Source organism: Biomphalaria glabrata, chromosome 15 (genome assembly GCF_947242115.1).
Source record: "Biomphalaria glabrata chromosome 15, xgBioGlab47.1, whole genome shotgun sequence".
NCBI lineage: Eukaryota > Metazoa > Mollusca > Gastropoda > Planorbidae > Biomphalaria > Biomphalaria glabrata.
In genome coordinates, this window is record NC_074725.1 from 18,593,187 (window position 1) to 18,617,483 (window position 24,297).

At 32.6% G+C, this 24,297-nt stretch overlaps 1 protein-coding gene across 5 annotated transcripts in view; it reads left to right on the top strand.

Annotated features, from left to right (window-relative positions):
• The window catches only part of LOC106056384 (myosin-VIIa-like), an 83,501-nt gene that overhangs the window by 39,537 nt on the left and 19,667 nt on the right, over window positions 1-24,297 (top strand). For 4 of the 5 annotated variants that reach the window (XM_013213095.2, XM_013213097.2, XM_013213096.2 and 1 more), the window contains 25 exons: window positions 1,613-1,734; window positions 2,235-2,491; window positions 2,690-2,843; window positions 2,956-3,032; window positions 3,541-3,794; window positions 4,826-5,036; window positions 6,562-6,697; window positions 7,074-7,180; window positions 8,165-8,302; window positions 8,903-9,148; window positions 10,035-10,214; window positions 10,509-10,604; window positions 10,942-11,064; window positions 11,549-11,656; window positions 11,742-11,873; window positions 13,105-13,128; window positions 17,862-17,930; window positions 18,563-18,772; window positions 18,909-18,995; window positions 19,136-19,231; window positions 19,864-20,108; window positions 22,319-22,436; window positions 22,861-22,989; window positions 23,192-23,365; window positions 23,933-24,118. In XM_013213095.2, the coding sequence (XP_013068549.2) occupies window positions 1,613-1,734; window positions 2,235-2,491; window positions 2,690-2,843; window positions 2,956-3,032; window positions 3,541-3,794; window positions 4,826-5,036; window positions 6,562-6,697; window positions 7,074-7,180; window positions 8,165-8,302; window positions 8,903-9,148; window positions 10,035-10,214; window positions 10,509-10,604; window positions 10,942-11,064; window positions 11,549-11,656; window positions 11,742-11,873; window positions 13,105-13,128; window positions 17,862-17,930; window positions 18,563-18,772; window positions 18,909-18,995; window positions 19,136-19,231; window positions 19,864-20,108; window positions 22,319-22,436; window positions 22,861-22,989; window positions 23,192-23,365; window positions 23,933-24,118 (3,679 nt within the window). The remainder of the gene's footprint in view (window positions 1-1,612; window positions 1,735-2,234; window positions 2,492-2,689; window positions 2,844-2,955; window positions 3,033-3,540; window positions 3,795-4,825; window positions 5,037-6,561; window positions 6,698-7,073; window positions 7,181-8,164; window positions 8,303-8,902; window positions 9,149-10,034; window positions 10,215-10,508; window positions 10,605-10,941; window positions 11,065-11,548; window positions 11,657-11,741; window positions 11,874-13,104; window positions 13,129-17,861; window positions 17,931-18,562; window positions 18,773-18,908; window positions 18,996-19,135; window positions 19,232-19,863; window positions 20,109-22,318; window positions 22,437-22,860; window positions 22,990-23,191; window positions 23,366-23,932; window positions 24,119-24,297) is intronic. The other variant, XM_013213098.2, reaches the window with a different exon arrangement.

The window sequence follows — 24,297 nt, forward strand, 5'->3', positions numbered from 1 at the left end:
AACTTCCTGATGGCACACAGATGATTCTTTGGGTGTAGCTGTAAGACTAGCTGAAATGTTTACTGTGCTCTTCTGTTCTCTCTACCAGAAGCCATCCATTGGTCCATTTTTTTAAATTGTTTCACCCATTCCTCTTATAGCAACATATAGCATTATTGTCCAATAGCTTACACTGTTATTTTTGCAAAGTACCTATGTTTGTGTCTATTCAATGTATTGTTTGTATCTAGGGTTGTAGCTTTCTTCCAGCTCATTTGCACTTAAAGCTGTTAGTCAGTTCTCTGATACTATCTACATTCCTTTTTTTGAAATATCGCTTTCCTCAGCTATGTCAGTTTTGGCTTCTTTCATGTTTTTGGTACATATCCCTCAACCAAAGTAAGGACAGACATTTTTATTTCCCCCATAGTCCTCTGATTAATTTTTTTTTTTTTCAAATAGAGATCATTAAAGTCTATAGCTAGCAGGCATTTTTCTGGACTTTTAATTTAGTTTATAAATGTATTTATTGCTTGACATAAGTATGATTTCTTAGTGGAAAACTGTTCAGACATTGTGTGGGTGAACTTGTTTTGCTATTCTACCATTTTGGTCTCATTTAATTGTGATCTTTAATTATTTCAGCAACAAGATTTCTTGTTTGTAACTTACAAAATCCAATTATCAGAGAATTATATTATGGTGTGACAGTAACTGCTGCAGTTGTGAGAATTAAGTGGCTTAATATTTTCTTTATAGTACCAAACATTTCATAGAAAGCTTTAATTTTCTTTTATCTAAATCCGTGTCAGTTTTGTAGTGTGTTACAAGGTATTTCTAGCTGATAAGACATTTCACAGTCAGACTGCAGTCTAGAAACTGTCTTTGTAGTTCTACTTCTAATTTGATTAGACTCTTGTGATCTCTCAGTCTCACAGTCAATAGTTTTATGACATTGTAAACAAATTTAAGCAATGTTTGAGATAAATACATTTATGTTTTAATTTTGTTTGAAAACTTAAAAGACAAAGCGTTGTTGCATTGAAATAAAAGTTCCTTACTCTGATGTTAATTGAAAAGTTTGAGATTAAATATATAATCTCACTAATCTAAAAAAGAGTAGTTAACAGTAGTTTAAGAGTAGTTTGGTAAAAAGGTTTGTTTTAGTGATTATTTCTCAGTAAAGGTTTTCTAGTCTATTGGGCAGATGTTGCCAAATGGTTGATTATGGTGTAATGAGAAAGCATAAGAAATTAAACTCCTTTGCATTCACTTGGCAGTGATCATGTACCCCTTAGAAATAAGTGAACTCAATATTATTCACATTCAATGTCCCAGAACTCAATCCACATTTTTTACATTATTGCTTATGTGAAGCTGGAGTATTGGGAAGTGTAAAAAAAAATATCATAAACCTATCCCATTGTACAATATCATTGGGCATTAGTATGACTTTTCATTTACATCATTTTTGTTTTCTTTTTAAAACCACCCTGAATACCTAACTTACAAGATAGAATCCATGGGAATTAGGCTAGTCATTTTGTTTAATTAAACTTAGTTTTGTTAAATATTTATAGTTTCTATTTCTGAACTTGTTTTGTCTCTCCACTCACCTAACCCCCAAAAACAGCGGTGAATCTGGTGCAGGCAAAACAGAAAGCACCAAACTCATCTTACAATTTTTGGCTGCAGTATCTGGCCAACATTCTTGGATAGAGCAACAAATCCTGGAAGCTAATCCTATCATGGAAGGTTAGTGTCTGAGATTTGTCCTTCTGGCTAAAATGTTTTGTTTTTTTTTAACTAGGGAAACTATGTCATATAAATATCAAAACATGATCAATAAATAAAAGCAAAGCTTCCCTTTGAGACCTAATAGTTGACAGGGCTGATAATGTTCAGTTCATTTCTTTTCTGTGACCAACAATTTGACAGAGCTGTCATTTGGCAATGACAATAAATAAATCACTTTTACTTTATTTATTTGAGGCCATGTACCTAACAAACTTCTTTCAAAATCCTGAATAAAAGTACACTAGGACTTAAACTCAAAACTTTGCACTACTGGACCACTCTGACCCATTATAAATAACTAATTTATTACAAACAGTATCTGTTCAATGTTCGTCAAATTAAAACTTTTAGACATAATATCTTTTTTCTACAAAGTTTTTAAAAATTCTGTAGCATTTTTTAAATTAAAAGTCTGCTAATGTTTCACTATAATTTATTATTGTTTTGTTTTTTTCCAGCTTTTGGTAATGCAAAGACTATACGTAATGATAACTCTAGTCGGTTCGGCAAATATATAGACATCCACTTTAATGACAAGGGAGTGATAGAGGGAGCAAAAATAGAGCAATACCTCCTGGAGAAGTCTCGTATTGTCAGTCAGATGCATGATGAGCGCAATTACCATATATTCTACTGTATGTTATCTGGCATGTCTGCAGAGGAAAAGGCCAAGCTGGAACTACAGAATGCAATGAACTATGAATATCTTATACAGGTGTGTTTTTTTGTTTCTCACAGTCAAGATAACCCACTAAAGGGTGCAGCATGATCACCTGTATTAACTTGTTTTTTTTAATTCAGCAGTAATTTTTATTCTTCTCTGTTACTAGGTTAAATAAGGATTGTTTTCTGAATAATCACATTTATGGTTTTCTGTTAAATGGTGATTTAGTTTTTCTGTTAACTTTTGCAGGGTGGAAGCATCACTTGTGAAGGTAGAGATGATAAAAAAGACTTCTCTGACATAAGGGCAGCCATGAAAGTTTTAATGTTCAATGAAACAGACATTTGGGAGATTCTGAAAGTCCTGTCTGCCTTGTTGCACCTCGGCAATGTCAAGTATAATGGTGAGACTTTTGTTTTATCTCTGACTTGTACAAGGCAGTGATTAGCTCATGTCACATCTTAACATTCTGGGTTTGAAATGTAATATGTTATTTTCTGTTTTGTCCATGCTAGAGATTGAGTTAGACAACATTGAAGCGACAGAAATCCAAGACATTTCTTACATCAACAAAGTAGCCAGGCAGTTGGAGGTAAAGTGATTCACTTCTGTTTCATATTATTGACAAGTCACTTTTCATTATTCATATCAAAATATGTTGTTATTTTTTTTTTTAAACTTCATCCTGTATTGGTGGCTGAATAATAAAGTGCTTGGGGATTGTTAGCTCAAATTTCAGTGAACAAAAGTTTTTTTTAAGCAATAGTAATGGGTACTTGACATTGATTGGGGAAAGTAAAGCCACTTGGTCATTAGGCTGACCACAAGACATCCTAGTAATATACCTTTAGAAACAGATAAGATTTACATCCATTTGCGCCATTGTTGTAAGGGTGTAAAAGTGAATTTTACTTTTTTATGTTAACAATTTTTAGCTCATGCCTCTAATGGTCACATTCAGCATTCATTGCATATTTCATCTATGAATAAATTAATAATGTTTCAATGTTAATTTTATATTAGACAATGTTTCTAATGATCAATGGAATTTAAGCTCTATTTCATCTAATTAGTTCATAATGAATATGTTTGGTCTCCAGGTGAATTCTCAGGCCCTGATTGATGCATTAACCACAAAGACAATATTTGCTAAAGGAGAAAGTGTCACATATACTATGAACAAAGAGCAGTCACTTGATGTTCGAGATGCTTTTGTAAAAGGCATCTATGGTCGTATGTTTGTCTGGATTGTGGAGAAAATTAACTCTGCCATTTACAAACCAAAGACAGGAAGTTACCGCAAATCCATAGGAGTCCTGGATATTTTTGGATTTGAGAATTTCGATAAAAATAGGTAAACATTTAAAACTGATGCTGGAAAATATTTAATAAACTGTTTCATGTGTCATGTACTGCTTCCTTTCTTGGAAGACAAAATTATATGAATATGCATATTGATGAAATTGGTATTTAAAGGTTCCAGTAATTTCTTTAATAATTATCCTTAAATTCTTATCTAGTTTTCTAACAAAACAACCAAAAGTTTAACTGCAGTGTATTTTTTTTTATGTTTATTAAAAGACATAATTGAAGGTTTCTTTTTCTATCCCCTGTACTCAGTGATTACTAAAAACCATTACCTTTTTGACCAATAACATGTATATAGTGGATCTTTTGATATTTATAAATCATATTCTAATTGTAGTGCTTGTACTTGGTTTTTGCGTTTTAGTAAAATGTTTGTATTTAAATATAGAATTGATATTTATAAAGAAAAGCATTAAAAATGCAGATTGGTTTTCACTTCGTAACTAATGAATGTTTGATTAAAAAACAATGGAACATTTTTTTCCTCAACCCCTTCCAGAAAAAAAAACCTGGTTAAGCCAATGTATAGATCTACTACACTTTAATATTCCAATGATAGGCTTTTAAATCTAGACTTAGAAGACTATGCACAAAATTTTCATGTGTAAAATTATCCTGATCATTAATTTATTAAACTTCTGAATCAATAATGCCCTACATTCAGAATTTCCAAATGCAATATGTCCTTTCAGGAGCGCGATAGTCCTTTCAAAACCAATGTTGTATCTAGACCTAGTTCTTTAGCCAAATTTAAATGTATTTCTTTTTTTTCTTTGAAAAGTTATAACTGTCAAACTAGAGTTTTCATAGTGTTGCCCACAACCTAGTAATTCTTTTCTCAGCAATATACATCAACTGTCAAATGTCTAGTAAAATCGCATATAGTTGTTTTTTGAGATCCGTGTCCAGGTTCCTTCATAAAGTTCTGATCGAAAAGATGTATTGTAAAAAAAGAGTTTCAATGTTGATATTTGTTTCTGATTTCTGTGAAGTCATATAAGTATTTCTTGTCCTCAGCTTTGAACAGCTGTGCATCAACTATGCCAATGAGAACCTCCAGCAGTTTTTCGTCAGGCATATCTTCAAACTGGAACAGGCTGAGTACAATTTGGAAGGGATCAGCTGGCAGCACATTGCCTTTGTTGACAACCAGGATGCCTTGGACCTTATAGCTGCTAAACCCATGAACATGTTGGCCCTGATTGATGAAGAGAGCAAGTTTCCTAAAGTAGGTTTCAGCAACACAATTTTATTATATTTTAGGCCTGATGTTAGATCCTACCAGCCATCGCCACTTTATCATCTTTCTGGAGATTTGGGCTAAGACATCATCTTCATTTCCAAAGAATTGTCTTAAATTTATGTCTTTTTTTTTTATTCATATTTTAAAAATGAAAATAATGAATTTACTGTTATTTAATGATCATTTAAAATGTTCAGTTCGTTTTGAAAATAAAATTAGTGATCTTGTTACAAAAGAAGAAAAAAAGTAAGTTAAGTTACATTGCTTTAATAACCTGTGAAACATTTTCCTTTACATTCATAAATCTTTCAATTGTTCTTTAATACATTCATAAATCTTTCAGTTGTTCTATAATACTGTTATAAACTTGGTGGTGGCACAGAGAGGGGTAGTGGTGTGTGTGTAGTCAGCCGACACAAATCGCCCTAGGCCAGCGCTAGAGGAGCGGTCAACCGTGACGAGTTACGACGGTCAGCCGAGACAAGTGTCAACACGGCGGTTCGGGAAGGATCGACGTCGTGAACAGAGCTCAGGAGCGTCACGAGAGTTGTAGTCATCTGACCACCTAGAAACGTCGAGCGGCGTTCTGTCCGGTTCGAGAAGGCCAGTAGGGACCCTATATAAGAGCGGAGGCGACGCAGTCAAGACGGTTCAGAAAAGGGGCTCAATACAGCAAGGTTCACGACAGAAGGTTCAGAAAGGAGGTTTACGACAGAAGGTCCACTACAGTCCGGTCGACTACAGCACAGTTCAGCGGTGTGGTTCTGTACGGAGCATTACGACGGTTCAGTGCGGAGTACTGTCAAGTACAGTTGAGACGGCTGGCGTCTTGATCTTGGTCTGCGATCGAGTCCGACACAACGAGACTAGTGTGTGAAGTCAGTCCTGAACTGTTGAACCCAGTGCAAGCCCGGAACGAGACGGAGAGGCCAGTGCAAGAGTCGATACGGCGGAACGGCTATTAACAAGAGAGATATTTGTACAGTGTACGTGTTGCCAATTGTACAGTATTGGCTGTTACTTATTCAACTATTAAAGTGTTACGTTACTTTGGAGCCCTGAGTTGTCAAGTTCTTTAAGTTGGTGGTGTATGGTGCAGTTTGCAGAGAGCCTGGATAGTGAGATTCGTAACAATACATTCATAAATCTTTCAATTGTTCTTTAATACATTCATAAATCTTTCAGTTGTTCTTTATACATTCATAAATCTTTCAATTGTTCTTTATACATTCATAAATCTTTCAATTGTTGTTTAACACATTGTTAAATCTTTCAATTGTTCTTTAATACATTCATAAATCTTTCAGTTGTTCTTTATACATTCATAAATCTTTCAATTGTTCTTTATACATTCATAAATCTTTAAATTGTTGTTTAACACATTGTTAAATCTTTCAATTGTTCTTTAATACATTCATAAATCTTTCAATTGTTGTGTAATACATTCATAAATCTTTTTTAATTGTTGTTTGATTTTTCACCTGTTTCTACACATTTGTTTCCTTGTCAGGGTACAGATGAAAGCTTGTTGAACAAACTTCACCAGTATCATTCTAGCAACCCAAATTATCTGAAACCCAAAGCTGCAGTCAATCAAACTTTTGGTCTTCAACATTTTGCTGGAGTTGTCTTTTATAATATTAGAGGTAAACCTTTTAGTTTAGGGGATTGATGATCTTTTCAACTTTGACATTTCAATCTATTAGTTTGTCTGAATGGTTAAACTAAACAGGAATTAGAAACACCATCATCTAAAACCTTTTCCCAACTGGTCAAATGACAACCACAATCCACTAGCTTGGTCAGAATTGTCAAATCATAAAGAAACCCCTTTTTTTTTTAGTAAAAGCAATTTACATTAAGAAATCACCAGTTACTACTTTGGTTATAAAAGTAATACTTATTTATGATTGACATCTTCACTTGAAAAAAAAAATTTATACTTCACACATTTCACTAGCTAATTTAACTCGTTACACTATTCTCAAATCAGAAAATAACATACACAATATTTGTTGATAGGTTTCCTGGAAAAAAACAGGGATACATTCAGTACAGACCTTGTCCAGTTGATTCAAGCCTCTAAAAGCAAGTTTATCAATACATTATTCAGCTCAGATTTATCCATGGTAAGTGAAAACTCTATGTCTTTGTTTTAAAAACACTAAATGTCAGCTCTACTTGTTACTAGAGAGCAAAATTTACATCAATTCTCAATTTTTTTTCACTCAGAATGCTAACTTTTGAATACCATCTAATATATAAAGCAGAAAGTAAGGCGTATGTATGTATGTCCCGCATATAAATCAAAACCGTTTGATCAATCTTGATAAAACTTGGAATAAATGTTCCTTAGATCATGGCGGAGACCGTATAGTATGTTTAAACAACTGGAAGGCTCTAAAAATAAAAAAAAAAATTAATTATATCTCTATTAACAAATCGGGTAAATCCGTTTTCACAGTATTTTATATTAAATATTAATATATTGGCCTAACAGGTAAACCAAATTTCACACTTTACTTTCATTTTCGGGACAAAATTTAAAAAAAATGATAAGGAAACATTTGCCATGTTTGACTTACATCTACATCCAATCCACTAGATCAGTAATACCCAAACTTAGGCCTGCAGGCCGCGGGTAATATCCGGCTAGTACTTATCATAAATTGAATTTATAATATTAATTAATTGAAATATACGTCACAATTTGAATAAAGTTATCCCGAAACGTTTTGATAGGAAGTATTATTTTCTTCATTAAATGTCTAGGTGACATGATGAAAAATTCACCTTACTTTTTGTTGCCCACAGATAGAGTGATTATCATAAGGTCATCTCATTAAACAACCATCTTAACTTTCCTTTAAATTTGAAATGTCTGGTGGCCTTTTTGTTGACTGGACTCATGTACTTCCTTAAATTCTAAGATTTTAACTCCAGACCCTCAGTTTGGAAACTGAGCAGGGATTATCAATTTGACACCATTTTACTCGCCATAACATAACTCAAATAATAGAAGTGTCGTTTTTTCATTCTACACGTTTTATAAACTTAGTTATAAATTTTTTTAATGAATTTTAACATGTTTACAATATGTTTCTAAATCCTAGGGTACAGACACTAGAAAGCAGTCCAGAACACTGGCATCTCAGTTCAAAAGATCTTTAGAACAGCTGATGACTACTCTCAGCTCATGTCAGCCTTTCTTTGTTCGATGTATCAAACCGAATGAATACAAGAAACCTTTGGTAAGAAAACTATGGGTTTGTCAAACCCAATCAAATGAAGCTCATCCAAAATAAACATTGACTACTAAAAGATCTGGTAGTTAGGCAATGTTCCATTGGTTACGATTACAGCTACTCTACATCTACATCCTCAAACTCTGCGTTACACATCCAAGCTCAATTGAACTAAGTTTTACTGTAGTAAAAAGTTTTTTAATTAAATGACATTGAGACTCAAAATTTCTTAGTTTCTAATGGAAACCACATTGCAAAACACATAATAAGTGGACATTTTTTTAAGTGATAGGATTTTTTATTGCACGAGATGGAGCAGCCAAAACAATTTGTTCTGCTTTCAACATTATAGAATTTTCTTCAAAACAAAAGAAAATGTAAACTGAATGTTAGAATAAAGATTTCAGAAGAATTTTAGTTTTGAATGCTACTTATTCTTAGTATAATCTTTTCTAATGCTCAACCAAATTGTTCTTTTGAAAGGTATATGACAGAGTTAACATCAAAGTTTAACTTGTCTGTGGTGTCAGATTAGAAATAGTTAACATTAAAGTTATTGATGTTTCTGCATAAAAATCTTCAAATTATTTTTTTTTTCACCCCCAGCTCTTTGACCGTGAGCTGTGTTGCAAACAACTGAGATATTCTGGCATGATGGAGACCATTCGCATCAGAAGGGCTGGGTATCCCATCAGGCATCATTTTGCAGAGTTTGTAGACAGATACAGGCTTCTGGTGGAAGGTATCAAGCCATCTCATAAAGAGGACTGTAAGGCAGCCTCCAACAAAATCTGCATGGCTGTTCTGACTAATGCTGACTACCAGCTGGGAAAAACTAAAGTCTTCCTTAAGGTTAGTTTATATAGTTGCTCTGATTTTCCTCCATAAGTAAGATAAAAAACAACAGATTATCAGAATATTCTTTTTTGTAATAATATGTTCATTTAAAAACTGAGCTTTGAATTGTGAAATCAATGAAACTTTCCAAGCTGATGAGACATTTAAATGTTTCAGCAATAACAAACTTTAGGTTTTGGAATTTTCATAGCAAATAGTTTTGACTAGAGTAACACCTTTAGTAAAATCACTAAATTTAGAAAGCCTTCAGGACAGAAGGCTCAAAAGTAAAGTAGCAATCATACATAAAACACTGAACCATAATCTTCAAATACAAAAACAAAATTTAATAAAATACTCTGAAAGACACAAAGATAAAGGCACATTCCTCGTCCCATATGCTAGGACAAATTTGTACAAATACTCCTTCTTCCCTAGTACTATTAGAGCATGGAATGGGTTGCCTGAGCTAGCCAGGAAAACCAGTGACTTGGCAGAATTTAAGTCATTGGTTAATATGCATGACTAAATGCATGACGCGTAGGACGTAATCATCTTCTTTTCTGAAGTAACGTCTGTATTATATAAGATAAGAGCAAATTATTGGAAATGTAAAATAGAAAATACTTCACTTCAGGTTAACTGATACAGAAATCAGAGCTTTTTTTTAATTCTATCACAATGCTTTTCTTCTGTATCTTTACTCAAAAGTAATGTATTACATGCTATTATCTGATTGTTCAGGCAGTTACAGAGACTTTAGTAGTTCTTATTGTGTCAAATTATTAGCTTTACCTATCTGAACAACTTGTTAATATAATTTTGTATTGTAGCTGTTATCAGGTGGTCATTTGTTTGCATTTGTCTACATAGTTTTCTAATGACACTGTCTACTCAACAGGATGCACAAGATGCTTATCTAGAGCAGCAAAGGGAGATTATGCTCACCAAGAAGATCTTAATCATACAGAAGATGGTCAGGTCTTGGCATTACAGGAGGCGGTTCTTGAAGATGAGGAAATGCATTGTGACTGTACAGTCCACTGTTAGGGCCTATCAGGACAGAAAGCGTTTCCTTGTGGTACTGTCACTTTTTCATTTTTGTCCTACGCAAGCTATATGCTATATTTAATGTGATTACAATTTTATATCTCCAATTTTTATGCATATAATAATAGAAAAAATTCAATTAAATAGAAATATATAATGTTATTACTTAAAACAAAGTGGCCTAAAGAATCTAAAAATGTGTTTCATTTTGTGTATTTGGGATCACTTAAAACTTTTCTGCTTTCTGCCAAAACAAAACTACTTTAATGTTTGTGTTTTATCTTTTTACCATTATGTATCTTTATTGACCATATTTTGTCATCAGATGAAGCAAGGATACATGCGTCTGCAGGCTATGATCAGGTCCAGGATTCTAACTGCCAGATTTAATTTTATTCGGGGCTGGGCCCTCAATGTTCAGGTTAGATAACTCTATTCTTGTCCATGTTCTATTTTATTATAGTCAAATTTCTTTGTAAAAAAAAAATGCTTTAAAATATTTGTTTAAGTGAGTGTGTGAGTCTTGTTAGGAAAGAGGCTAAACACAAAACTATGGAGAAAAACTAAACATCTAAATCTTGTCAGTTTATGTTCATATTATGATAGTTTTCCTTACCACTATGATGTCTGTATAGTTGAGAGAGTCAGTTCTTCTTGTCTGGCAATACTTCACATTGTGTAGGGAGTAAAATTGCAATCAGCTACACTTTTAAAATAGAATGATTTTTTTACCTTAAAATTTTTATTTTTTTTTGCAGCGTTTTTGTCGTGGTTATCTTGTCAGACAGTGGGTACAGAAGAGAATGATTGCTATCATACAGATCCAGGCATCAATCAGGACAATCATTGCTCAGAAGAAACTCAGGAGATTAAAGATTGAGGTAGGAGAATGAGAAAGAATCTGTTTGTATTGTGTTACTTTTGATGGTATAATAAAACTGAATGTATGTAAATCAGAAATGTATTCATACACTATTTTTAGAAAATGAAATCAAACAATAAATAATATACACACTCAACCTCTGTTTCTTCCAAATACTTTGAAAAGTAATAAAGAAATCCAGGTTAATCCAGATTTTCATATTAATGTGATTTCACTGCTATTGGCCTTATAAATTTTATGCTTGGTTGCATTTGTGAATAAAATGTAAGAAATATCTTGGAGACTAAAAATAGACACACACACACTAAATCCTTTTAATAAAAAGCAATTACCTAAATTTACGTCTCTGCTTTAATTTTTTTTTATTTTATTGTATACAACCTCCATCAGTCAATTTTATCATAAATATAAAAATATATATGTACTTTTTGTTCTGTCAGTATTACAGTTTCATATAACTTGTTATTTCCTGTGTGTTACAGTTTGATATGAAGATGGAGGCTGAGAGACTTAGAATTGAAGAAGAAGCAGCCCTCAAGAAAAAGATGAATGCCAAGAAAGCCAAAGAAGAAGCAGAGCGTCACCATCAGGTATTAAAATACCAAAGCAGACTTGATAAGGATTAAGCTTTTTTTTTCCTGAACTATTGTCTAAATAATTCTTCACAACTTTCAGGAACGTCTGATAGCGATAGAGCGGGAAGCTGAGGAGAGAGAGCAGCAGATGAAAATTGGTGCCTTACAGAAGAGTCGACAGTTTGAGGATGTGATCAGGCGACAGAATGACCCAGTGAATGATTCTAAACTGGTATGTCATATGTCTTCTTTAGTTTCTACTTTTGTCTTTTCTTCATATTGTTTAGAAAAATTACTTTCCAGTTGTAGGTTCTCAATTACATTCTGTTATACTGATTTATCATGGTGAAATATAAACAAAAAATAATAATGGATTGTTAAAATTTGTATCCACTCTAAATGGAAACTCAACAGAAAAACATTTTTTGAACAAAAGAATTTTGAATTCTCTTCCTTTAATAAAATATGTAGAGCTAATTTTTTTTTTTTAAAAGCTAGCTATATATATTTCTAAGAAACCAGTTTTTTTTGTCTGATGTGATGTAGTTTTTGTTATAAATATTAACGTATCAGAATGTTGAATTTTGTTTAGGAGAAAAAAAAGTAAAATGTTGCGCTTGATTTGAAACCAAAGGAATAAAGATTGTCGTTGTTAAGTAAATTCTTTTTAGAACAACATGAGGAATGAGATCATCATCTCTCTTATCTTTTACTGCAAGGACCCGCTTTGTCTCGCATGCCACCCACATTTCATGGTTCTTTTTTGTTTCTTTTATTATTTAAACATTCTCTTCTGATATTAAAACTAAAGGGAGAAACCTAGTCCTAATCAAAAGTTCTAGTTTTGATTTCTGTAAAGCATGAGACTTAGCAACTGCACATTAGGCAGAGCCTATACTGGATTCACCAAATATCTATAAAGACCTAATGTCTTGCACATACAGCCAGCAATAGTGATATAATGCACAAGCAGCGCCTTCTCATATTTATATATTTGTGATATTTTCTTCTTGTTTCCTTTTGTCGTCTATGAAGTATTACTGCCAAAAATGTGCAGTACGTGGTTGTGCTGGCTTGTTGTCTAGGGGTTGGATCGCATGCGAGCTATTCCACACCCTAGTCCAGTTGGTTGCCGACAAGAAGACGAGAACATGTATTAGATACTTAATTCACAAAGCACTGGCAATTTCTGATGAAGACTCAACTCAAACATGTTTTGTGACAAATACAAATATGTAAAACAAATTTCCTGGAAATAATTTTAGTTAAAAAAAAAAGAAACATTGATTCATTCTGTTACTTTTATCTTTGCTATTTTCATTGCTTTTAATTTTCTTTGAAAACAATAGACACTTTAGTTTCTATTATTTTAATTTTGTTTCATTTTCTTTTTGTAGTTTCTATTTGGTTTGTAGTTTGTTTTTGTTTTTTTTTTTGGTTGTCAATTTCTTTTTGTTTTGTAGGGGGAAGTTGATTATGATGGAGTGGTAAGACTTTTTTTTACATTACCAGCTCTTTCTGGCAGATACAAAATGTCACAATTGTTTTGTTGATTAGTTGTTTGGTCTGATGTCAACAGGTTCAATTTATTTATTATTTTCATTTTGTTAATGTTTGATTTTTTATTTTTATTTTGTTAAATTAATTTTGTTTTAACATATAAAAAAGGGATTGGAATTTTTGTTTTTAGTTCAATCTTTAAATTAATGTTTTGTTGTTGTTTTTTTTTTTGTTTTTTTTTTACTTTTCTTTTACTCTTTCAAGAAAAAAAAAGCAAAATAAAACAATTCATAATTGATAAGTATTCTGCTACAAATACCAAAGTGTATATCCCCCAAGTTGTTCTAGGTCTGAAATAAGATTTTATTTAGTTTTGTCTTAAAAATAAATATCAAAGTAAGTTCAATTTACTAAAGTCTGAACATTAAGCACCAGTCCTGCCTACATTATATTTGCGTGTATCCCCATCTTGGCCAATAGCTTTTTTCAATTCCATTCATTGCTGCCAACTAGGATATTTGTTTTCATGAATAAAATGAAAAACCCAACTTCAGCTTGCCATCCCTATATGACAATTAATTTAAATAGTTCAGTGTTCTATGTGTATAATATGTTTGTTACGATTGTAGAGTACAAGTTTGGTGATCTGTTAGTTGGTAGAGAAATGTATGTTCTATATGTTCACTTAATCTTTATAATCACATATTTAGTCTATATCTGTACCCATATCTGATCATATCTAGGCAAAGCCTCCTATTATACATGCATGTTAATAAAACATAACATGCTTAGTTCTTACTTTATAAAACAATATGACAGAGAACTGCTATTACTATTTATTATGTTATTGGTTATCTGTAGAGAAGACACTATCTGGATTAGCTCAATGTCTTTAAAACAGATGGAGAAAACCTCTCCTAAGTATGCAGATATTTTTTTGGTAGCATATGAAAAAATATTGTTTGGAAAAATACTCTTAATAAATGTAGTTTATTTGCTATTTGGCAAACACAGCAAAACCCAATTAAATATTTTACTGTATTGATATGTTTGAGGGCTATTTCATCACATGTGCATGTCACCTGTTGGGTTTTGTTGTGAAATGAAAGGGTTTTAAAACAATTTCATGTCTAAGTAAATTGCTAGTTTATTAAAATTGATGAGATGCGAGATGTCGATAGCCTTTCTTTGTTATGGGCTCAAAGATATTTTTTTCCCTTTATTGTATTTTGTTGTTAGCTCTAGGGTTCTGTTATTTTCATCATTTTGTTTTCTTTTTAAAAAAAGATTCTCTACTAATATGACCCAATTAACAGCATGCTCTGTACTTGGTCTCTTCTTCTCCACATAACTGTTGTCTAGGTTGTTGGGTAGTCAATGAAACATGTTAAAAAAAATGTTTTTAGAATGAACTTCACTTATTATTTCTAAAAGAAAAGCTGGCATTGCTTTGGAAACACATGCTAATATGGTACTATACTTAGACAATTATACTTTGTTTGGTGTAATAATAATACCATCTTGTCATGAGTTAGAGAAATGATCAGTAAGCTAGATAACAGATCCATATATGTACCTATCTATAGTACTCTATACTAGGGGTGCACCGGATAGTACTTTTTGATATTCGGCCGGAGCCGGATACGACCGGATAGTAAAATTTGATATTCGGCCGGAGCCGGATACGACCGGATAGTAAAATTTGATATTCGGCCGGAGCCGAATACCTAAGTGTCTTGTAAATAGCTTGTATTGCTGAACATTTTACGAAACTGTTAAATAACATACCTATATTTGTTTTTTTTTTTTCTTGTATATACCTTATTGTTTTAAACTCTGTTACTGATTGATTTATTAAAGATTAACAGTATTTATAAACAGAAATTAATCTGTGTAGCATTAGCATGTCTGTGTGTATGTACGAGGCCACCAACCATAAAGGCTGTATGTTGGAGGGTCAATGTAAAATATGTTAGTATATATTTAACTAGTTACTAATGTAAATCTCTCATCTGGCTTGTATGGTGGTTGGATGTATGTGTTCAAGAATTTCTGACCAACAACTGGTCATCAGACTTGTAATTTTAAGTCCAAAGACTGCTTCTGGTTCTGGCTTCAAGGGCTTAATACTGATAGATGTTAGTTAATAGTTGGAATCTGAAGCATAGTAGGTCATATATTTATTAATCCATTTGTGGCAAACGATATTTTATTAACAGCAGGAACTCTAAATGTTAGATTTAATTGTAGTCTGTAGGCCTATTATTGATATATGTGTTTAGATCTACTGTTATATAGATCTAAGTGCATTAGGAAAACCAACTATAGAAGGTAAGGTTTTGCTTTATATATTAACAATGAAATTAGCTTTCTTTCTAAAAGTTTTAATACAAGGGAAAAAAATACATTATGACTTTATGAATATTGGTATATTTTTATTGACATGGAGATTTAGTTTAAACTTCTTGTTGGACATCGTTTATCAGCGTCGACTACCTTTATATTGTTTGCCTTTCGCCTGTGTTGTTTCGATATTTAAGTGTTACCTCCGTTAGGCGTATCTGGAAAAGACAAAGCGCGGAGGCGCCTAACAATATTAATAGAAATATAGGTACTACACTGTAGTTTTTACTATCTGGTAGTGATATTTGACTGGAGCCGGATATTGCCTGATAGTGATAAAGTGCAGAATATTTGGCCGGAGACAGAGCGACTATCCGGTGCACCCCTAATCTATACCCTGTGTATAATTCTTGTATATTATATGTATGTAATTTTTACTATGTTAAATAAATTGATTGGTTTAAATTGCTTAAGATATATCACATAAATATATTTCTTAGTTACTGAAACATAATTAGTCCATCAATCTGAAGTTTTCTTCTTATGTAAGTAGTGTCTTGAGACATGACCTAAAAGCTTACTTTGAATCATGGGAAATGTTTGAAAGTTCATGGAGCACACTTTGGATTTATTGCTAGGGACTTGGTATATCTGGATAGAACACACTTCAAGAGGCTAAGTAAGGAGGACTGCCTGGTTGTGCAGTTTGTGAGCTGGACTCTCTTTCAGATTTATTGATGGTCCCGAGTTCAAACCCTGCCTGCTCCATTCCCCCGTCATCCTGCTGGAGGTTTGGACTAAAGTAAATTATCTTCAACTCTGAAAGAACATCCGAACCATGTAAAACTTTGTACAAACATTTTATAAGCAAAAAAAAACAAAAAACAACATAAAAAGAAAAGAACTTAAACTTTTTGGCTTAATTGTACAATACAACACTGCACATTCTTAGTGAGTGTCTTAGTTGATCAGAATTGTCACAGTCACGTGAATATTTTTTTGACTATTTTTTTCTTGGTGGCCCACCATTGGTACATAGGTTATTATTTCCCCTGCTAAATTGCAGAGCACTTTTGAATCTGAATGTCCAAATCACAAAGTATTTATGCACCATTTTCAGTGTGGCCTACAGCCTGGACATGCAATGCATCACTGCTTTTCAAGTCTCAAATGGTTGAAGATGATAATGTTGAATGAAATTTAATGATCATGTTAAGACTGGCATCTGTGTCATTTCAATGTTGTTGTTTTTTTGTTATGTTTTATGTCTTCCTGTTTTGTTTGTACCATTGTTACACAGCTCCTGCTCAAAGGCCTAGCCAGTGTGATTCTCCTTTAATCTTGCTTTGTGTGTTTGTTTCCTTTAGACATATATGTGTGTCAGTAAACACACACATTAAAACATTTATGTGTGTACACCTTTTCCCCCAGCTAGCTATATTTTATGTTATTTATCATAACTTAGAGCTGATATGTTTAAGCTAAGCCTGACCTAGCACTTTCTCAAAGTCAGTATTGGCTCTAGTTTTCCTGATTTAAACTATGAAGTATGGCAGCATAGAAATCACAGCATTGGTGACTAATCCATAGCCCCTCACACGTACTAAAGGAATACCTATATTAGATATTCCTAGCTAAAGTAAGCTACAAATTACATCACCACATTGTATACAAGTATATTTTAGACATGTTTTTTTGCTTATATATTTAATTATCTCTCAGACCTATGTAAATGAAGCAAATAGTGTCTGCTATTCAGTGCTGGATTTACCTTTAAGCTTGGAGCCAAATATAGTTTTAGGGATATTTTTAAGCATTTTAAAGAAAGGGCAAAGGAAACAAAAAATTGTCATGCTTCTTTAACCGATAAAAGGTCATAATAATAATCTATTTATAAAGCGCTGTTAACAAACATTAAAAAAATCTAGCATACAACCAATAATACACGCCACCAAGTTCTGAAGGCAAATGTCAAGAATCAAGTAGTAATCTTCTTAGTCTGGTTCATAGTTAAGAAATAATTAGGTCAAATTAAATTTTTTGGTTGGCTAAAAACTAGAGCCAATTACTGATTTCAGAAATGGCACATTTTTTTTTACGAAACTTATAACAAAATTTATGTTTTAGAATCATATTTTATAAAATACAGATGTTACTTCCAAAAGGAAGATCATATATCTTTTATTTTATATTCTTTTTTTTTTAAAGACATTGAATTATTTTTGTATTTTTCAAATTTAATTCTGTTTAAACTTTTTCTTTAGTATTCCCCACATTTGTCCTTTTTTAATCTATTATAAACTATGTAATCTATGTTTTTGCATGCGCCTTGATTTTGTGGTTTTGAAAAATTAAATGACTGAACTGTACCTTCCAGGTTGATGATCTATTTAATTTCACTGAAGGAGGTCAAAATAGATCAGACCAAGCACCTGATGTCTTTGGAGTAAGTTTGGAAATGTTTTATCTGTCTAGTCTGTTTCATTATAATAGATTTGTAAACAAAACAAAAAAAATACACTCAACACTTTGAAGAACAAACTAAACAATTCATCTGCTGATCATTGATAATATTCATTGTAGTTTAGCCTTCTAGCACAAGGTAGACTCCACTACCTCCTAAAAATGTTATTAAACCTATTTTATTCTTCTTTGTCACTTGTGATGTGGCTAGGTTCATCATTCTGATGCAACATTGTCCTGCTAACTTAACTAGTTCTCTCCATTGCCAATGTAACCTTTGGTCATTTTTTTTTTACTATCTGACAATGTGAACGAATTCTTTTTTTTTTAAATAAGTTTACTTTTCATTTAGTTTTCCTTTCTTCTTCTATCCATCCATACCAAAAAAAAGTGTTTCTCACATAGACTCTGACACTTGGTTCTTTCCGGAAAAAACTATATTCTAAATAATGTCAAGGAAATGAACAAATTGCAGTTCACAGTTTTGCAAAGTCAGACCAACCAATATTTTAATTTAATTTGTATACAATGCAATTAATAAACTCCCACATACACAATAAAAAAAAACAAAAAAATGGTTGCTGTGATTTTTGTTACAATTTTAAAATGTTTCAGGGTTTATTGCCAAACAATTCTCACTCCAATGGATACATCGCCGACAGCACAATGGATCTTCCTGCCCTGGTGGAGGATGACATGGATGTTTCTGAGTTCAAGTTTTCAAAGTTTGCTGCTATGTACTTCCAGGGCAACGCCACACACACACACATACGTAAAGCTTTGAGGCAGCCTTTGCTGAGTCTCAGCAATGAAGGAGATCAGCTGGTATGACTATTGTCTTAGGAAAGCCATTGATTTTATTTCCTTTATAATTTAGATAATTACATTGCTGAAAGTGAACTAAAATCATAAGACTTGTTATTGGTGTATTACATCATTTGTTTTTTAACCTGTGCTACAGGCTGCTCTGGCTGTGTGGATAGTTATACTGAGATTTATGTCTGACCTACCAGAGCCAAGGTATCATTCTTCAGTTGCTGATACAAAGGTAAGATAATAGTGTCATCATAGTTTAGGGTGAGCTAGAAAGGTTATGTAATCCAGATCATTTAGATTTTACCAGAGAATCCTTGAAGCTAACTGCACAGCTTTAAAAGTTGCTGGAAAGTTTCTTTTTACTTCTGACAGGACAGTACTCCAGTGATGACCAAGATTTACTCCACTCTGGGTAGAAAGTTCAGCAAAAAAGATCTGGAGGAAGCAATGAAGATGGGAGAAGAAATGGTGAGAATTTTTCTAATCACATTGTTAGTTCTTCCCAAAGCTCTTTTTACACTTCTCTGTTTAAGATGGTTGAAACTTTCAAAACAAAGGCCAAACATTTGCTCAGCTCCAGGGTAAATACATCAGAAAGTCAAGTCTTATCTAAGTTTTCTTTATTTCTTGTAGTATCTGTCAAAGTAATCAGTGAAACATTTCACTATGAAAATGCATCACTGTTTCTTACATTGGTATTAAAAGACTTATTTCAATTAGCTATGTTAAAATTACTTGCTTTTCTCCCCTTTTTTATCTGAAGCTTTTCATTTCTTAGAATATAGAACATTCTAAATTGTAGTCTTGACTTTCAAGGTGTTAGTTGAATCTGTAAGTTCAAGTCTATGTGAAAGATTTCCTGTTTCCACTAACAATGGGACCACCACATTAACTACTCACTTTCACCTGGTGGACATCTTCCAAAGTAATAATCCCAGTCTAGTCCACTGATCAAACTCACCTCCCTTGTCTCAGTTATAAAAAAACAACAACACTATTATACTTGGTCACATCGTTCTTTGATACAGTTTGTGCATTGAGTTAAAATAATCAATTTCCTTTTTCTGATATATTAAGAATAGATACCTTTTTTTTTCCAGGAGAAAGAAGCTTCCAATGTTCCTTATGCTCGAAATGCTGGCAAGAAATCCACCCGAAAAAAGATAGTGTCCCTGACCTTGAAGAAGAGGTCTAAAATCACAGAGGATGTAGCCAACAGGCTGCAGCATGGCTATGATGGTGGAGTCAGTGGTGGTGGCAATGCACTTTTAGAGGACAGACCAATGTCCAATTTAGAAAAACTTCATTTCATTATTGGACATGGCATCCTGAGACCAGAACTAAGGTCAGTTCAACAGACTAATATTATTGGCTGTTCATAACTTATATCATTCTTTTTTTAAAAGTAATATTAATTAAATATATTCTAATATGATAATATTCTATGATGCATGAACACGAATAACTTATATCATTCTTTTTTTAAAAGTAATATTAATTAAATATATTCTAATATAATAATATTCTAAGATGCATGAACATGAATAATCTAATTACATTTATTTTCATATTTAATTCAATTCAAATGCATGTTTACTAATCTGTATATATTACATAAACATAAACAATGTAATATCTAAAGATAACAACAAAAACCTATGGTCATACATTAAGTCTAAGAAAATGGAAACAACAGGCGTAGCGCCATTAAAAGATGAACATAACATAATACATAATGATAATGAAACTAAAGCAAACATTCTAAACAAATACTTTGCATCAGCATTCTCAGCCCCAGGAGACAAAGACATATTACTGAATTTGAACCAAGTAGACAACATAGAAGATATAGTAGTACAAGAAAATGGAATTCAAAAACTATTAGCCAACACCAAACCAAATAAAGCTTCTGGACCTGATGGTATTCCAGCTAGATTACTCAAAGAACTAAGTAATGAGCTAGCCCCAGTGTTCAAAATACTCTTTCAGGCTTCACTTAACCAGGGCAGAGTACCAAAGGACTGGAAAGAAGCTAATGTCACCCCCCTATTTAAAAAAGGAGAAAAATCTGACCCAGGGAACTACAGACCAGTATCACTTACCAGCATCACATGTAAAATCCTAGAACACATAATATGTAGCAACATCATAAACCACTTAGACAAACATAATGTCCTCACACCATACCAACATGGCTTTAGGAAATATAGATCATGTGAAACACAACTAATAGGACTAATTGATGATTTTTCAAAAGGTTTAGATAATAGTGAACAAATAGATGCTATCTTACTAGATTTTTCTAAGGCTTTTGACAAAGTTCACCACCATAGTTTGCTTAAAAAATTAAAATATTTCGGCATTAATGGTCCACTGCATCAGTGGATTAAAGACTTTCTGATAGGGAGAGAACAAACTGTAATAATAAATGGCTCTAAATCAACACAGATAACAGTAAACTCAGGTGTACCTCAAGGTACAGTCTTGGGTCCACTACTATTTTTAATTTACATAAATGATTTACCAAATTGCATTAGTTCAGGAACAAAAGTCAGATTATTTGCAGACGATTGCATAATATATAGAACAATAAAAACAACACAAGACACAGATATTTTACAAAGAGAATTAGATGAATTACAGAAATGGGAATCAAATTGGAGCATGTCTTTCCACCCAGAAAAATGTCAGTTGTTAAGAGTAACAAAAAAACTAAAACAAATTAATTCCACTTATCTTATTCATGGCAAACCAGTATCACAGACTAAAAACGCAAAATACCTAGGTGTTATAATAAATGAAAAACTATCATGGAATCCACATATTGATGAAACTACAAAAAAATCAAACAAAGCATTAGGATTTATTAAAAGAAATTTCTATAAATCAAATAAGAACATAAAACTAAAATGTTACTTAACCTTGGTTAGGCCAATAATAGAATATGCATCCTCCGTTTGGGACCCCTCAACTCAAGAAAACATTAAGAAACTGGAACAGACACAAAATAGAGCAGTGAGATTCATAACAAACGAATATTCACATTTGACTAGAGTAACACCTTTAGTAAAATCACTAAATTTAGAAAGCCTTCAGGACAGAAGGCTCAAAAGTAAAGTAGCAATCATACATAAAACACTGAACCATAATCTTCAAATACAAAAACAAAATTTAATAAAACACTCTGAAAGACACAAAGATAAAGGCACATTCCTCGTCCCATATGCTAGGACAAATTTGTACAAATACTCCTTCTTCCCTAGTGCTATTAGAGCATGGAATGGGTTGCCTGAGCTAGCCAGGAAAACCAGTGACTTGGCAGAATTTAAGTCATTGGTTAATATGCATGACTAAATGCATGACGCGTAGGACGTAATCATCTTCTTTTTTGAAGTAACGTCTGTATTATATAAGATAAGATAAGATATTAGGAGACATACATATTTAGTTGAAATAACTGATTAAATGTGATCTACATAAGATAAAAATTAGTAGTCAAAATGTATCTCCCAAGGAATTTACTAATATATATCTTATGATTGTATGTATTCTCAGAGATGAGATTTACTGTCAGATCTGTAAACAGTTAACCAACAACAACAACAATAGTTCCCATGCTAGAGGTTGGATCTTGTTGTGTCTCTGCGTTTGCTGTTTCCCTCCGTCTGAAAAGGTTCGTCAACAGTCATCCATCACAAAGTTAAACTCATTTTTTTAGTTGTCTTCCTCACTGAAAACAAATATCTTGGCATAATTGTAGCTATTTTGCTTTGCTTTTGTTAAGGGCTTGAATACAGAGATGTGAGCTCTTTTTTTTTATGCCTTATGTCTATATACACACTGCTTGTCAGTGAAAGGCTTAATAATTTAAATAAACAGTTGTAAAATGTTTCTAAAAACAAAATGTAAAGTATATTCTTTATTTTAAATAGAATCATATATGAATTAAGTAATCTGAATTTAAAATATACAAGAAGCAAATGTTATTTTTATTTTATTTATTGTTGTTTTTTTCGTTGATGTTGCTTTAACAAAAATAACCTTAAGTGTTGATGTTTGCTTTAACAAAAATTAACCTTAAGGGTTTATGTTTGCAGTTGAAACCTTACCTGATCAATTTTATTCGAGGCGGTCCTCCTGGTTATGCTCCTTATTGTGAAGACCATTTGAGAAGGACCATGATCAATGGTGCCAGAAATCAACCCCCTAGCTGGTTAGAACTTCAGGTAAGGATGATAAGACTTTTGCAATCAACTTTCCTTACATACAGAAATATCAATGAAACATTACTCTTTTCTGGTGATGACATCATCAACATGAGTCATAAGAAGAAAACCTTGTTAAATAACGGACTTTTTACAAAATAAACCTGTTTTATCAATGATTTTTTTAAATGACAATTTTTTGTTTACTCCTGTCTCGCATCAGGCCACCAAATCCAAGAAGCCAGTTATTTTACCTATCACTTTCATGGACAGTAACTCTAAAACACTTTTGGCAGACTCTGCCACCACAGCTAGAGAACTTTGTCAGCAATTGTCAGAGAAGATTGGGCTAAAGGATCAGTTTGGCTTCTCTCTTTACATTGCCCTTTTTGATAAAGTAAGCACATTTTTTATTTGTACTATTTGAACTCTTTGTAGCTTTTCTTTTTTTTTAGTAACCTAGGACTTTTTGTTTAAATTAGTAAAAATATATACCACACAATTAAAATATGTTCTCATCTAGTCATACAACTCAAAAGAGAGCTTGAAAGATTTGAATACAAAGTACCACTGCCACATTACCACAGCATCAAAATTGTTAGCCCATGGAAGCATATGATAAACTTATCATGCCTAATAATCAGATACAGTTGTGCACTTAGAGTTGGTGAATTTTTAGCTAGTTTGATTCTTAAATATAATTGACCATTTAATCCAACTACATACCAACAATGCTTCAGACTTATACCAAACAGGTGTCAGCAAAGAAAACCTTACCTAGTAACAAAATTTTAGGATGCTGAACTATGTTGTCAGTATTATTGAGAACTTTAAATACTAACTAATTTAATAAAATAAAAATGTACTATTCCTATAAAGCTATTGTTAAAACTTACTGTTCCATGCTGATGAATACTTAAATATTGTAATAAATATTGACTAATGTAATGTGTTTTGTATGCAGGTGTCGTCACTTGGCAGCGGAGGGGATCATGTTATGGATGCCATTTCTCAGTGTGAGCAATATGCTAAAGAGCAAGGTGCCCAGGAAAGAAATGCTCCATGGAGACTGTTCTTCCGTAAGGAAATCTTTGCTCCCTGGCATGATCCCAGCGAAGATCAAGTGGCAACTCACCTCATCTACCAGCAGGTTTGTTGTCTTAGTGATAAGGCAGTGATTCTGTCAACATTCTCATTCTAAGTAAGCTCTTGATAATTGTATATATGCTATACAAGTCTTGCAAAAATATTTTTTTTTTAGTTAAAAAAAAAAATATACTGGTACATCAAGTTTTTGGTAAGCAACAAAGATAAGCTGTAGATTTTTTC